Here is a 15,726-nt window from a genome sequence, read left to right on the forward strand (position 1 = left end):
AGCGAGGCAATACCTAGGCAATTTGATAAAATTGAAATTCAACCAACCTTTCCTATTGAAATTAGGAAATAATAAACTCACTCTAAAGTGAAAGCTCGCATGGAATTGATGGCATTTCCAACAGAGTACTAAAAGCTTGTTCCCAACAGATAAGTAGGATCCTCAGCCACATATGTAGTAGCTCACTTATACAGGGCATTTTTCCATATAGATTGAAATACACTTTCGTTAAACCACTGCATAAAAACGGGGATAGGTCTGATGTTAACAACTACTGACAATCTCACTTATGATAGCTTTATCCAAAATTCTTAAGAAAGTAATGTATTCAAGAGTAGCATCATATATTTATAAAAAAGATGTACTAACAAAACGTCAATTTGGTTTCAGAAAGGGTTTTCAACAGAAAACGCTATATATGCTTTCACTGATCAAATATTAAATGGTCTGAATAACTGAACAGCACTGAACGTTTTGTGATCTCTTAAAAGCTTTTGGCTGTATGAATCATGAAACTCTTCTAGGTGAGTTTAAGTATTGTGGTATCAGTGAGACAGAGCATTCATATTTAACTGGAAGAATGCAGAAGGTTGAAATTAACAGTACAGATAGTCTGCAAAAATCAGCAGAGTCCTCTAACTGGTGAGGTATCAAGAAATGTCCCACAGGGTTCAGTCTTGGATCCCTTATTGTTGTTAATATGCATTAAAGACTTGCCACTCTATGAAGATGCAAAGCTAGTTCTTTTTGTTAACAAACAAGAATCAGCTGACAGTATCTTTCAGAAAATTATTAAGTGGTTCTCTGCAAATTGACTCTCACTAAATTTTAAGAAAACACAGTAGGCCTATGTACAATTCTGTACAGTAAATGGAATAACACCATTACAAATATATACTTAGAACGGAAGTCTATTGCTAGGGCAGAATATTCAAAATGTCTGGTTGTGTGCATTGGTGAGAAATTGCATAGGAATAAACACATTGATGATCTGCTGAAACGATTAGGTTCATCTACTCACGCTATTAGGGTTATTGCAAATTTTGGTGATAAACATATCAGCCTACTATGCCTATTTTAATTCACTGCTTTCATATGGCATCATATTTTAGGCTAAATGGAAATGAGCTTGGGGCATCGTTGCTGGGAGGCCCCAACTGGGGAAGTTGTGCCGCCAGGTGCAAGTCTTATTTCAGATGACCCCACACTGAGCGACTTGCGCGCCGGTGAGGAATATGAAATGATGATGAGGACAACACAACACCCAGTCTCCAAACGGAGAAAATCTCCAACCCAGCAGGGAATCGAGCCCAGGCCCGCTTGCATGGGAGGCGAGCACATTACCATCCAGCTAAGCAGGCGGACATATACTTTAGGGTAATTCATCATTAAGAGAAAAAGCATTCATTGCACAAAAGCGTGTAGTCAGAATAATAACTGCAGCCCACCCAAGATCACCTTGCAGACATTTATTCAAGGATCTAGGGATATTCACATAATCTTCGCAATACATACATTCACTTATGACATTTGTTGTTAATGACCCACTGTATTCGTAGTGCCCCTCCCCATTACACTCATTACTCGCGGCTTTACCGATTCCCGTTAGAGTTAGGGCAATGTTTGTGCATCCGCACAGAAGATGATCAAATGGCCGGTGAACCTTAACTATATATGTGAAGATGGTATCTGTTCTTTCAGACATGTCTTCATACATATAGTTGAGGCTCACCGGCTATTTGACCATCTTCTGTGGGGATGCACAAACATTGCTCGAACTCTAACGGGAATCGGTAAAACCGCGAGTAATGAGTGTAATGGGGAGGGGCACTACGAATATAGTGGGAGACAATAATTTGGGAATGTGGGTCTCACGGGAGGCGTGCCAGAGATAAGTCTCTGCAGTCGCACTATCCTCTGTGTCTTCGGTGGCTCAGATGGATAGAGTGTCTGCCAACTAAACAGGAGAACCTGGGTTCGAGTCCTGGTCAGGGCGCACATTTTCAACTGTCCCCGTTGACGCATATCACCGCCCGCATGCAGCTAAGGGTTTTCATTTCATTGTATTGATTTAATTGTAATTTCATTTTAACGAACTGTACATCTTCAAATATATAGTTTTACGGAAGTTTAAAAATCGGTTCTCCTCAAGTGGTGTAAGGCATAACAGGAAACGAAATTTGAATACGAGGTGTGACTATAAAATAACGGGACTGTTGCTGTCACAGCTAAGAACTCATACGGCAAGACGAACGACCTCGAACTGTGAAGTCTTCTCATACGAATTTGGCATCTCTTGTGTCTATAGACAAATTAGTGTAGCCGTGGCGTTCGATTGTGTAAGAGCTGTTATTTTGTTTCACATGAAAAATGCTAAGTGTAACAACAGAGTAACGAACTGTCGTGAAGTTTCGCATGAAACTTCGAAAAACTGCGAATGAAACGTTTCTTTTACTAAAAGAAGTATATGGTGAAGTTTGTTTATCATGTACTCGAGTTTCGGAGTGGCTCAAGCGTTTCAAGATTGCCGAGAACACGTTGAAGATGATTCACGCCTGGGACGTCCTTCAACATCAAAAACGGATGAAAACATCGTAAAAGTAAGTAAACTGATTCGATCGACCGTCGGTTGAGTATTCTATCGATTGCTGAAACTGTAGGAATTGACGAAGAATGCGTAAGGCAAATTTTATATAACCAATTTAACATGAGAAAAGTGTGTACGAAACTGTTTCCAAAAATTCTCACGATCGAAAAAAAAAGAAGATCTCAAAATGTTTGCACTCACACTTTGAATGTCTTTGAAAATGATCTTAATTTTTTGGGAGAAATGATAATTTGTGACGAATCTTGGTTTTTCACTTATGATACATAAACTAAACCGAGCGAGGTGGCGCAGTGGTTAGCACGCTGGACTCGCATTCGAGAGGACGACGGTTCAAATTCGCGTCCGGCCATCCAGATTTAGGTTTTCGGTGTTAAATCCCGTCTTCCTTTCTTCCAGAAATTAAGCGCCAATCCATGCACTGAACAGTCCCGACTTCAACAAAATCGAAAAAAGCTCTAATGAGCAAATTTGGATTCAAAGCGATGATGAGTGTTTTTTTTTTTCGATATTTATAGAACTGTGTATCTTCATTGGGATTATGAAGGTCAGACTATCAGTCAGCATTAGTACCTTGAGGTTCTTGCTGAACTCCGTGAGAAAATAAGGAAAAGAAGGACCCGAATTGTGGAAGAACTAGTCATGGGTTCTGCATCCAGACAACACACCGGCTCATAAGGCTTTGTCTATTAAGTGGTTTCTAGCGAAGTACAGCATCTCATTGTTAGGCTACCCTCCTTATTCGACTGACTTAACACCTTGCGACTTATCGACTCCCCAAGGTCACACCTGTATTAGAAGGAATAAGATTGCAGTCCGTTAAAGCAGTGAAAGAAAAAGCAGTACGCATCATCAACGAGCTCACAGAGCAAGACTTCCAGCACTGTTTTCCATCAATGGAAAACTCACATAGAGCGTTATTGTGAGGTCCTGCCCACTCGTCTCTTATAGGGTGCCTAAAAGCAAGCTGCTTTCTAGGATAGCTATACAATAATTCAAGCAAATCACATTAATAGTTTTTATTACAATAAAGAAGACCGACAATATTTAACTTTGGATTTACAACGAGTTGTCGAAAGCGATGGGCGACATGCAAACAGTCAGTGTCCTTCACTATATACAATGTTCATGCAAGTTTGTCACACATTTTGTGAATCACTAATAACGGCTATAGTAGTGCTCTCTTCTAAGGCGTGGTTTCTACTAGTGCCTGTCTTCTACTGTCCTGACGAGGCCGGCATGTGCGGAGCTTGTATTCGAATAGAGACCGCTCCTGTCGTGGTGAGGTATATATATTTATAAGATGTGGCTGTAAAATAAAGCGACTATTGCTGTAAGACATTTTATTTCAGAAACATACATACTAAGTTATCGTTACCCTCAATAAACTACCCTCCTGTATCCCTATAACTGTTCCCGTGTATTGACAAACGACGGCTCTCGCGTTCTTCATCTTCGAATCCTGCCTCGGGCATGGATGTGTGTTATGTCCTTAGGTTAGTTAGCTTTAAGTAGTTCTAAGTTCTAGGGGACTGATGACCTCAGAAGTTAAGTCCCATAGTGTTCAGAGCCATTTGAGCATTTGATCGAGTAAACAGCTTGTTCTTACGATTGTTTCCCCTAAATGGGAACAGTGGCATTAAAATGCTTCGTACTACAAAATGGTCGTGCGGTTCCAGTCTGAAGCGCCTAGAACCGATCGGCCACACCGGCCGGCCGCTTCGTATTACATACTTGCAAAATTTAGACCTCTGGATAGAAATTTTTTTGTTGTTGCGAGATACAATAGTAAAAAGTCACGATTCACCGATTAGAAAAGGCTTTTAGTTGTGCTCAATACTGAAAAGTGGAAACCTAACACTGCGAATTTCGGCGGGAGAGGACGAACTTATTGTGTATCTAAATTCATTAATCATGATATCTTACATAAATGCGTTGAAATGCGGCGGGCAAACATACTGTAAAGGCACACTATGTGTGAACCCATATGTGAGTTACGTTATCGTTAACATTAATTAAAATGAATAGCTGCCAGATTTTGAGAGTAATCATATTCTGCTAGTCCGATTCCTTCGTTGCGTGGCCTACGTAACTTGGTGCGAGGATATATTAACACCGGTTTTAGGCGAAATTTGTTTCCACTACATTCTCACTTATTTACCAAGTTGTTCGTCCGAACCGACAGCAAATCATTGCCTCATTCTTTAACTTCCTTCGTTGGCCTGTGTCGCTGGACATGCTCTCGTGGCGTTCCAGGGTCTCCAGGGTCTCCTCCACCTCAGTTTTTATGTACCAGGTGGTCTCGTCTGTTGTGGCTTCCCTTCTAGCACATCTTTCAGCGTCCTTTTTTCTCACCTCAGTAGATGTCCCGGACATTTAATTCTTCCGCTCTTTATTTCAGCTATCACGACTAGTTCACTAAACAGCGCGTGGATCTCTGTGTTTTTCTTTCTTCTAAAAATTCCGTTTTCTATCACAGGTCCAAAGATTTTTCTTAATAGCTTGTTTGCCAAGGTCATAATTTTCTCTACATCTTCTAGCTCAGTGACATGTTTCAGCCCCATACATCAGTACCAGTCGGACAACTGTCTTATCTCATAATGCAATTGCTTTAACAAAGTATAGTAAAGAAAATAGTCTTTGTCGAAAATATTGTAGCACAGTTTCGTAATAATTTACAGAAGACAATACTGCGATAAAACATGTAAATTAAACGACTGTGACAGTTTGTAATATATAAAATATTATTTAATAAAGCACAATTTCTAATGCATTCTTTTGTTTTATTTACATTTCTAGATACTGAGACTCGAACTCGGGACCTTTAGCTTTCGCTGGAGTGTGCTCTACCAACTTCATTTTTTTTCACGACGCTACCCCATTTTTATTTTATTTTAGGTAATGGGTCGGGAGACTGAGTGGGCAAGGGTCGTGCTCAGTGACCTAACCACGGTGTCCCCGTCTCCTCACAGGATAAGGGAGAGGGAGAGGGAGGAAACATTGTATCTTTATTTAAGCTGTTTTTATCAATGGGAAGGAAAACAACAGTTCTTTCTTGTAGAATAACAACTGAAACAACTCATCGTCCGCTTTAGAAACGAATCAGTACGCGAGCCCTGGAAAAAGCCCCCAGCCACATCCTAAAAAGAAAAGAAAGTCACTCCGGTAGGGGGGGGGGGGGAGGAATATCCTAGTCAGTGAAACTGCGCAGACGTGGTACTCCCCACTCTCCCGGGGCTCCGGGGCTCATGAAACATGCTGCCCAGAAAGTTCGCAAGGTAAGTTTTGTATTTCGAGTGATGTCGGATGATCTCATGTTGTTCTAGTACATAGGGCCAATAACTCACGCCCGATATCACAGTCCGCGAGAGCACTTAGTGCGACGCGTGTACTGCAGTCCAGCCGATTGCCGACATTTTCTGTTAGGGGTAGAAGAGCGCGTCCGGGAAGAATAAAGCATTCGTCATCGACGCGGAGTCGTCGGTGCGTTGGAGGAGTGCCATGATGCGTTGCGTCAGCCGCCAAATGTCCTTCGTCTCACAGCACCGCAGACAATGTTCGTAGGTTTCCAGCATTCCACGTATAAGACGGAGTGGAGAATCGAGCGTGGCGTACAACCATCGGCGTATGACTGTCTTGCCGTTGAAAGAAGTATACCAAGATGTCTCGCCGCCATGGTGAGCAGAAGCGTAAGCACAGATCGCCAAATCAGTCTCCAATCGCACGTTGGGTATTTAAGTTCGACAACAGTATTAGCTTGATGATGCCTCAAGTAGCGATGTGTCTTATGGATGGTGGGGATCCTTGTGGAAGGTATTTGTAACGGAATATAACTAAAATCAACAAAGAATCGCGCGAATTGGGACAAGGAAGGCGATATAATGCCCACCGCCACTGGCAGTTCTAAGGACGGGGGAAGAAGAACGTCCAGGATCGCCGACGCCATGGCGTGTTGCCGTAGGTTCCAGATCCGTACCATCGCTCGGAGGAATAGAGCGAGAGCTTTGTTCCCCACATTCGTGAAATAGGGTCCTCCAGAATGGTGTGGAAAAGTTAAAGTCTCGTATTTGACCTTAAACGGAAACCCTTAGTTGACACAATGTCCAAAGGCCGCCATTAAGCTATCAGCTATACCATTTGGTACTGGCATTACCTGTGACAGTTGTGGCAGTCCTGAGGCAAAATGAACATTAGTATATTCCATTGTTTGGAGCTAGACGTGGGTTCGGAGCGAATTGTTGCGATGTGCAGTCGGACGTGCTGGAGCAGTCGCCGGTAACTCGCCGCCGCTGATTGCCGTAGCGATCGGGTGACGAAAAGCCCTAAGCATCGCGTCGTGTCCACCATCGTAAACGGACTTCGCAGAGCGTCCACGCACGCTCCGATGTGCATAATCGTGGGCATATTCGTGTTGACCCTGCTACTATGTAGTAAGAAGGGCAACCACCTGACGTATTTCGTTCTCCGTTCAGACGAGTATAACCAGGTCATCTGCATATGCTCAACGAAGGAACTCGCACGGAGCAAGACGCCTGTAAGACTCCGTCTACACCAGTGTTTCGAGCGCTATTGCAAACAGCACCACCGACAATGGACATTCTTGCCTAACTGAGCTGTAAACAGGAATCATGCCTTCCTGCCTCCCATTGACTCGCACCGTCGAAGGGGAGCTGCGAAAGGAGGCGCATAAGGACGGTAATGAAATCTTGAGGTACCGCCAGGTGTCGCCCGGTGTGAAGGAAATCACGGTTGATCCTGTCAAAGGCGCGATCAAAGTCCAATAATATGAATGCCACGCGCATGCGGCATGTTTCCACCAAGGCTATGATGTCACGATATTCACCTAGGATAGAGTGGATGTTCCTCCTGACCTCTAGATATGCCTGGTCTGGGGGAAGTGTCTTGGATATTACAGTCTTATACCTTGCCGCCAACATTCGCACAAAGATTTTGTAGTCAGTACTGAGCATCGTGAGCGGTCGAAATTGATGGGTGCTGACACTCCCTTCTGATTTCGGTATTGGTATAAACATTCCCGCCATGAATTGTGACGGTACGTCCCTGTCAGGGCGCAGTAACTTATTGTACACAAACGCACATTGGGACATAATTAGTTCCGCGAATTCGCCATAAAATTCGAATGTCAGCATTTCGAACTTACACACAATTTTATGTCATCGATCTAGGCCGGGTTTAGTTGGCATAGATTTTGATTTTTTATTTTCTTCTATTTTTTGTGCAATACTTGCGGCGAACAGCTTAACTTTATGTCGACAAAACCAAGAGGATCCCTTAACTAAATACGTATTTAGGTAACCTCAAAACGCTTTCCCTAAAAGCTTGTAGCCCTGGTTGCATGGTTAGTGGACATATCCCTCGGAGTGAATTGGCATAACATGATACGGATAGGGATAGGTGGGCAGAACACAGCAATTTTCGAAGTTCATAATTGTATTTTATCAAAACTTAGGAAAATCTCCTTTTCGAAGAATATATTCGTCAAAACAGAAAATTCGCGTTAAGAAACAGTAAGTGAGCAGATATAAATATTACTAAAATTTATGAACAACAGGATGAACCGAAATGTTTGAACAAACGACGATCTCTTCAGGAAAAATAGCTTGTTCTTGTTGTTGTAGTTATCTGTAGTTATTCAAATAGAATTAGTTCCATTTTTAGATGGAACAACGAATGCAGAAGTTGGGCGTCCGTTTATTTGAATTATTGGGCTCAATTTTAGCACATTTTTACATTGGCCGTACCATACTGAATCATCTTCATCTGGTCATCTCTGTTATTTTTTTTTTTTTTTACCTTTTTATTATGGCGGACAATCGAGTCTCTTTGCCATCAGTTTCGTCGCTAGAGCACTAACAGGCGTGGTACTTCACCAAAACAAAGTCATTTAAATGTATTCAGAATGATTATGAGGCCGTGGAGAGTGTGAGGCATTCCTTGTTGACCTTGTTTGATGTGAACTGTTGGTGTAGCTGTGCCAACTGATCCCAGACGTACTCACCAACCTCGATATTACTATAGTTGGCCTCCTGCAGCTGTTATCGGAAACACATGGTGATATTACGGTAATCAAAAGTTTTCTTACACACTGATAGTCTGAATAGCTTCACGAGCAAGCTGTCTGGTCATTAGAACACCAGAGCACATTCTGATGGGCATCCATTGCACAGCTAAAGACATAAGCAGACCGAAGCTCCCTTACACCCAGATGCAGTAGTATTTTGCTCGACTAGTAACTATATGAATTAGTCCCATGGAATGTTAAAAACAAAATGGATCCACTCAATCCCATACACCAAAAGCTAAAGATTATTATACCTGCATGCAATCACAGTTAATCAGTATTTCGAAAACCGTCACAGCAGTGCCTCAATTCGGTCTACAGGTTCACCACAACATATATATACGATCAAAAAATTTACTCGCATGTCGGAAAAAAACGATAAAATAGGGGTCCTTCCTGGACGGTGGCCGGCCGAAGTGGCCGTGCGGTTAAAGGCGCTGCAGTCTGGAACCGCAAGACCGCTACGGTCGCAGGTTCGAATCCTGCCTCGAGCATGGATGTTTGTGATGTCCTTAGGTTAGTTAGGTTTAACTAGTTCTAAGTTCTAGGGGACTAATGACCTCAGCAGTTGAGTCCCATAGTGCTCAGAGCCATTTGAACCATTTGAACCTGGACGGTGTACCTTTACAAACACTCCACACTAGCTGAAGCCCTTATTCAGGGCTTTAACACTAGCACTATGACAGTGCTCTAGCTCCATGGGGGCAGGAAATAGAAGCTGTCTGCCAACGAGCCCTTTGTGCCAACTAACCCCGGTCTCCTCTACTTTAAAAATACTGCGTTTTGATGGTCACATAATCCTAAACAGTGCTATTATTTTCACTTGAAAACTGCCAACGATTAATTTTTCCTGAAATAAAAACGTATGGTGTGGCTGCGGGCCTCCTGCTAGTGCATGTGCTACGCCTCTGACTGGTGTACACCGTTGTGTTATCGCTGTCCAGGGCAGACGGCTGCAGCAGCTGTTTTTTCGTGTTGCAGGCGCGCTGTGTCCGTGGCTGGGCAGCCCCGGAGAGTCCCACTGGAGGCTGCTGCTGTGTGTGGCGAGCGCCGTCGCCGCGGCCGCCACGATCGCCATCCTGGTCGTCATCCTCCGGCGCAGCGACGGCAATGCCGTGGACACCCGCCCTGCTAGACGTCCGCAAAGTCAGTACCTACACTGATATTATCTAAGGACACCGATACCGGCCCCATTTTACTTTCCGGTCGAATCGTACTTTTTGCATCATCTTTAAATAGAGATGGGGCCCCTCCATGCCCGCACCAACGTGGTGACCACACCAAAAGTTCTACTGTCACCTCCGTAAACATGTTAGTTATCTAGTAAGTGGATCACAGGATGCTGGGCTGTGATGTTATCCGTGCGTCTTGGTAAGACCACGCATTAACACGGTCCATCAGGTGATAGACAGTGGACGAAACGCGAGTGAAGGTAGCGATTTGAAGAGCAGAGGTAAAAAGTGCCAAGGCTCGTGCCATGGGAAAAATTCCTCTGCGACAGTGGGATGGGTAGTAAGAGCAGTAGTGGCTTACTAGCTGCGATAGTTCATGCAAGGTTGGATTTGTTAGTATGGGTATCATGCATCATTACCGTGGCAAGCGATGGCAATGTATCCCAGTTGCTGCAGCCGCTACATCCCTGGAACAGTCAAGATCGTTATACAGTAGTGGGAGATCGGCCATAGATCATCTCACTGTGTGGGGGATGTGTGGAGCTTGTCTGCATGCAGTGCACGGTACGGCTTCCCTGCGTGGTGCCAGTTATTCGGCAGTGTATTCCAGCTGGATATCCAGTAATGGCGTCTGATTAACAGGGGCTCACCTGTACCGTTGTGTTTACGTGTGCTTGGCCATAGATGTTAGGTCCTTGCAAGTATGTCTTTTGGTCTTTTATGTTTCCATCTATGGTTGTGGTCGTAGTTCCCCAGATTCAGAATAAACGGGTTCTGCGAATGTCTGGAGTTTCTGTGTAGTCTTGTGGTGAGTTTGTGGATTACCTCCGTGAGAGTCTCAAGTCGGTATTCCCGGTGAAGGTCCGCGATGCGTGTGTATCGTGGAGCATTGCTTATAATTATGAGTACTTTGTTTTGTATGATCAGCAGACGGCGCAGGCGTGTGGGCGCAACGTATCCCAGACAGGGGTCGATTAAGTGTCATGTACATGGACCTCGACACCCTTCTGTTCAGTGTGCTACGCCTGTTGAGAATAGGGTAGAGCTGTTTGAGCCTCGCGCTAGCTCGGTTGGTCATGTGTTGTATGTGGTCCCCCCAGAGTAATTGCCGGTCCAGCCAGACACCGAGGTATTTGACTTTCTCGCGGAAACGTATTGGACGTGCATGTAGAGTTATTGGTCTGCAGTATCGGTGTTTGCGCAGTTGCTTCGGTCTTCTAGTGAACAGAACGGTTTCACACTTGTCGACGTTTACTCTAACACGCCATTTCTCCAACCAAGGCTCAGCCACTCTGAGTGCAGTCTTTAACCGTGACGTAATGTTTGATGGTTTCCAATCTTGCGCGAGGATGGCTGTGTCATCCGCGTAGATTGCCATCGTTGTGTTGTGTGTGGTTGGGAGATCGTTTATGTAGAAGTTAAACAGTAGGGGCCCTAGGATGCTTCCCTGGGGTACTCCCGCGTGTATACCGTGTCGTGTTGATTGTTTTCCCTGCACGTCAATGTTGAAACTCCTGTCTGTGAGGTATGAATGTATTAGACGCACCAGCCCGTCGGGGAATCCCGCGTCGCTGAGTTTGCGAATGAGGCCGTTGTGCCATAGACTGTCGAAAGCCTTTTCGATGTCCAGGAACACCTCCCCTGTAGCTTTGTTTATGTTGAAGCCATGTGTTATATGTTCAACGACCCGTAAGAGTTGTTGTGTTGTGGAGTGGTGATTCCTGAAGCCGAATTGCTCCGGTCTCAGGATGTCATTTGTTATGCAGTGCCTAGTGATGCGTTTGAGAATCACCTTCTCAACAATCTTACTGAGCGAGCTCAGAAGGCTGATGGGTCGGTAATTTTGTGGGAGGCTGTGGTCTTTCCCCGGCTTCCTGAACATAAGGACCTTGGCCTTCTTCCAAAAGGCGGGGAAGTGTTGGTGTTTTAGTATGGCATTCGTTATGTGTGTTAGGTACTCAGTTGCTTTAGCCGTGAACTCCTGGAGGACACGGTTTTGAATGCCATCATGACCAGGGGCTTTTCTAGCAGCGGAATGCATTATAGCCCAGGAGACTTCGGCTGTGCTAGCATGTCGAATGTCGTCGCGCGATGGTTGGGCTAGAATGCGTGTAACCTCTTGGTCAGTAGCAAGTGTGAACACTGGATCTGATAGTACCAGGTTCGGTGTGAATGACGCTGCGAGTGTGCGGGCCATTAGTTCTGCTTTCTCTTCCGCTGAGTATGCAGGTCCGTCAGGCCCTTGAAGCGTTGGGGTGTATATTTTCTCCCTGGTGATGTGTCGGGCCAGTTGCCACACGCCAGGTCGTGCAGTGTCCAGCCCTTCGAGTTTTTGGTTCCACTGTTGTGTTCTATGTGTTTGTATTTTATCGTGTATGATGCCCTGTAGCCTGTTAATGTGTCGTTTGAAGTACTGACGCCTGGTGCGCTGCCATTGTCTCCTGAGGCGATTCCTCATTGAGATTAGGCCCAAGATTTCCTGGGGCAGGGCCGCACTGTGTTGTTGTAAGGTGCGATCAGGTATGGTGCCTGCCATTGCGTCCTGGACGGCGTTAGTGAGGGTTTCTACTGCCTCGTCAATTTGTGCTGTTTCATTAATTTCGTGTATGGGTGGGATGTGGCTATCGAGCGTTTGCTTGAACAATGTCCAATTCGCACGCCCGTAGTCCAACATCTTGCGTTGTTCCGTGTGCCGCAGTGTTTCCTCAATGTATAGTATTACAGGTTGGTGGTTTGAGGGCAGATCGTTTTCAACGGCAACGTTAAGTGTCGATGTAATGCCCTTGATGAGGGCCATGTCTATCACGTCTGGCCTGTGTCGCCTCTGGTAGGGAATGTGCGTCGGTTCAGTAGGCGCTAGTATAGTGTAGTTTCTGTCTAGTGAATGTTCGTACAGTTTTTTGCCGTTGGGATTTCGTATGCGTGAATTCCATTCTGGGTGTTTTGCGTTCAGATCTCCAGCGACTATTACTCGCGGTGAAATGTTGAGTAGTGTGCTGATATCGTGTGTTGAAATGCGTACAGGGTTGTTGTATACCGATATCAGTGTGGTGTAGGCTCCGTTGAACTTGACTCTGACGGCCGTAGCCTCGATTTTTTCCAATTCAGGGAGCTCTATGTTTGTGTGCTTAATGTCCTTGTGTATGACGATTGCAGTTCCACCTGCCACGGCGTCGTCCGGTCGGTCGGTACGATAGACGCAGTAGCCAGGAAAGTTTAATTGTGTGTGCGGTTTAAGCTTAGTCTCGCTCAGTAGCGCGACGAGGATTCCCTTGCGCTGCGCTCCATGAACGCGGCAAATTCTGCCCTTTTGTTGTGGATCGAGTCTGCATTCCAGAACAGGATCTGTGATAGTGTGTGCGGGTTTGCGTTATGGGCCGGGTGTGGTATATTATTCATGTAAGTGTGTAAGAGTGTTGTTATGGCAGTGTGAATGACAGCCCAGTATTGCCCGGGTTCGGCGCTCATGAACTGGGTGATGAGTGTAGTGACGGCCGTCAGTACCTTGGTAAGGATTTGAACGGTCGTGTGTCGAGGGAGTAGTGTTTCCGGTATTCCCCCAGGTGATGTGTTGGTGTTGGGTGTGGCAACCTGAGGTGCTGTTGTGGAGTTAGTGACCGCTTGTGCGGGTATTGGTGTGTTGTTAGGAGTGGCATTTGTGTGTATGTTTTGTGACAGAGGTTGTGGCGCCTGTGTTACTTCTGTGGTGCAGGGGATGGTAGTGTGGGTTACAGTCTCGATGTCTTGTTGACTGTTTTCCTGTGTGTTATTGGTCTGTTGTTGCTGGGTGGCCTGTTGTGGTGATTTCGTGTTCCCCGCCCTGTGTTTACGTGTACGTCTATTCCTCCTCTGGGCTTGGGGTTCTGGGGGTTCTTGTGTGGGTGTGTTTTCATGTATAGCGTGCGTTTCTTCGCAGCACATGACTTCCGGGAGTGGGGTCGTGTTGTTTGGGGGGATAGGTGTTGGTACCGATGCTTGTTGGTTTTCAGGTGTTGTCTGTGGCTGTTGTGTAGCTGTTGCAGCGGTTGTTTCGCGTGTGTGTGAAGGGCGCTGAGGTTCCGGGGCCTGTGCCGTTTCGCCAGGGCGTGCAACCGTGGCAAACGTTACGCCGTTCCTTACTGGGTTCGGCGCTGGCCTTGGGCGTGGGATGTCGTACTGTACCCTGTTCTTGTCTTGCTTACGCTTCAGCGCCTGTTTGTATGCACTGCACTGCCTGAAGTTGGCCGCATGGGGCCCACCGCAGTTGGCACAGCGTCGCTGGTTTGACTGTGTTTGTGTGCAGGTGTTGGATCTGTGACTGCGACGAGTTGCCAGGCCGCAGCGGAGGGCCGAGTGGCCGAACCGCTGGTAGTTGTTAACATTGTTGGGGGACGTTGGGTGGTTCGTAATGTTCTACACGTACGTCTATCCGCAGAAACATATGCTAGTAATGATTGAAGCTTTTCATTACGTTAACCATCATTTCTCAGACTCGGCAACAATACGTAATTGTGTAGAGTAGAGAGGCTGCTACTGGAGAGTTAGAACGTGGTGGGATGCGTTGAGTGAAAGCCTCTCCCTGTTGTTTGCTGCCGCTGTCGCAAGATTCTGTAAACAGATGGGTACTTCGGGAATAAAAGTTGGACACGTTAGTAATGGGTGAAGAGGTGGTATGAAACATTTCACTTGCTCTTAAAAATTAATATTACATTCATGACTATTATTTACAAACATCGTTTCACTAGCAAATATGCTGGCCGGAGTGGCCGTGCGGTTCTAGGCGCTACATGCCGGAAACGCGTGACCGTTATGGTCACAGGTTCGAATCCTGCCTCGCACATGGATGTGTGTGATGTCCTTAGGTTGGTTAGGTTTAAGTAGTTCTAAGATCTATGGGACTGATGACCTTAGAAGTTAAGTCCCATAGTGCTCAGAGCAATTTTTTGAACTGCTCCCTTTGTGTAGTGCAACCCTGACTTATCAAGGGGAGTCCTACAGTTACTATACCATAACGCAGATCTAGAAATCTGCAGCCAAGACTGTCAAAGAGTGGACGAAGACATTGGTTGAGACCCTCCACTCTGCTCCATACCAAAGGATCCTGATGAACTCTGTAACAATGCTGCAAATTGGGAGCTCCGCGTGCACCCTGTGCCCCGAGGCCAGCAGCCTCCGCCACTTCCACCAGCAGCCTGCAAGAACTGAGAATGCCATCAGAGCCCGTGCGACAGACGTCGTTGATGTCGACGTGAACCACAACTTACAGACGACTGCATCCTGCAGGCTCGACAGCCGCGGGCAAGGCTGCCTCCACATCTCGAATGGGGCTCCCGGACAGACATAAAGTGTGCACATTGCCTTTCATTCCAGCCCTGAGCGCTATCTTCCGAAAGGACTCCATAATGCACCTAAAGTTGGAGCTCCAGATGATTAGTAAACCCATCCCCCCCCCCCCCCCCCCCCCCTGTGTACCAGCTCGGATCCTGCTGAAGAAAGGGCCACGTGTCCACTCAGTGGGCGACCAGGCAAGGCCAGACTGTGAGAGCGGATCCACCGCGTCGGGTACACTAGGAGGTGCCTCAGCAGCAGAGCCTGTGGGCGAAAAAAGCGACACCTGAGGTGTCCCATGCGGTGCGCCATATTCTCCATCACTGCTACACCCCAAGACAGCAGCCTGAAGACTGCTGACCGTAGCCAAAACCACATTTATCTGTTCGTGAACTACAGCCAGTTCCCGCGTCCACACACGGCACACAAACATCCTGCCCATCCTAGAAAGACTAATTGAAAAAGTAAACTATAAAAGCTGACAGACACCCCGATATGCAAGATGTTACCTTCGTGACGTGTCATCAATGGCCACTGATATCTTAATGAACTGCCTGGTT

At 46.0% G+C, this 15,726-nt stretch overlaps 1 protein-coding gene across 1 annotated transcript in view; it reads left to right on the top strand.

Annotated features, from left to right (window-relative positions):
- The window catches only part of LOC126481861 (peptidoglycan-recognition protein SA-like), a 206,530-nt gene that overhangs the window by 171,792 nt on the left and 19,012 nt on the right, over positions 1-15,726 (top strand). The window contains exon 2 of the mRNA XM_050105820.1: positions 9,669-9,833. Within this exon, the coding sequence (XP_049961777.1) occupies positions 9,669-9,833 (165 nt within the window). The remainder of the gene's footprint in view (positions 1-9,668; positions 9,834-15,726) is intronic.

Source organism: Schistocerca serialis, chromosome 5 (genome assembly GCF_023864345.2).
Source record: "Schistocerca serialis cubense isolate TAMUIC-IGC-003099 chromosome 5, iqSchSeri2.2, whole genome shotgun sequence".
NCBI lineage: Eukaryota > Metazoa > Arthropoda > Insecta > Orthoptera > Acrididae > Schistocerca > Schistocerca serialis.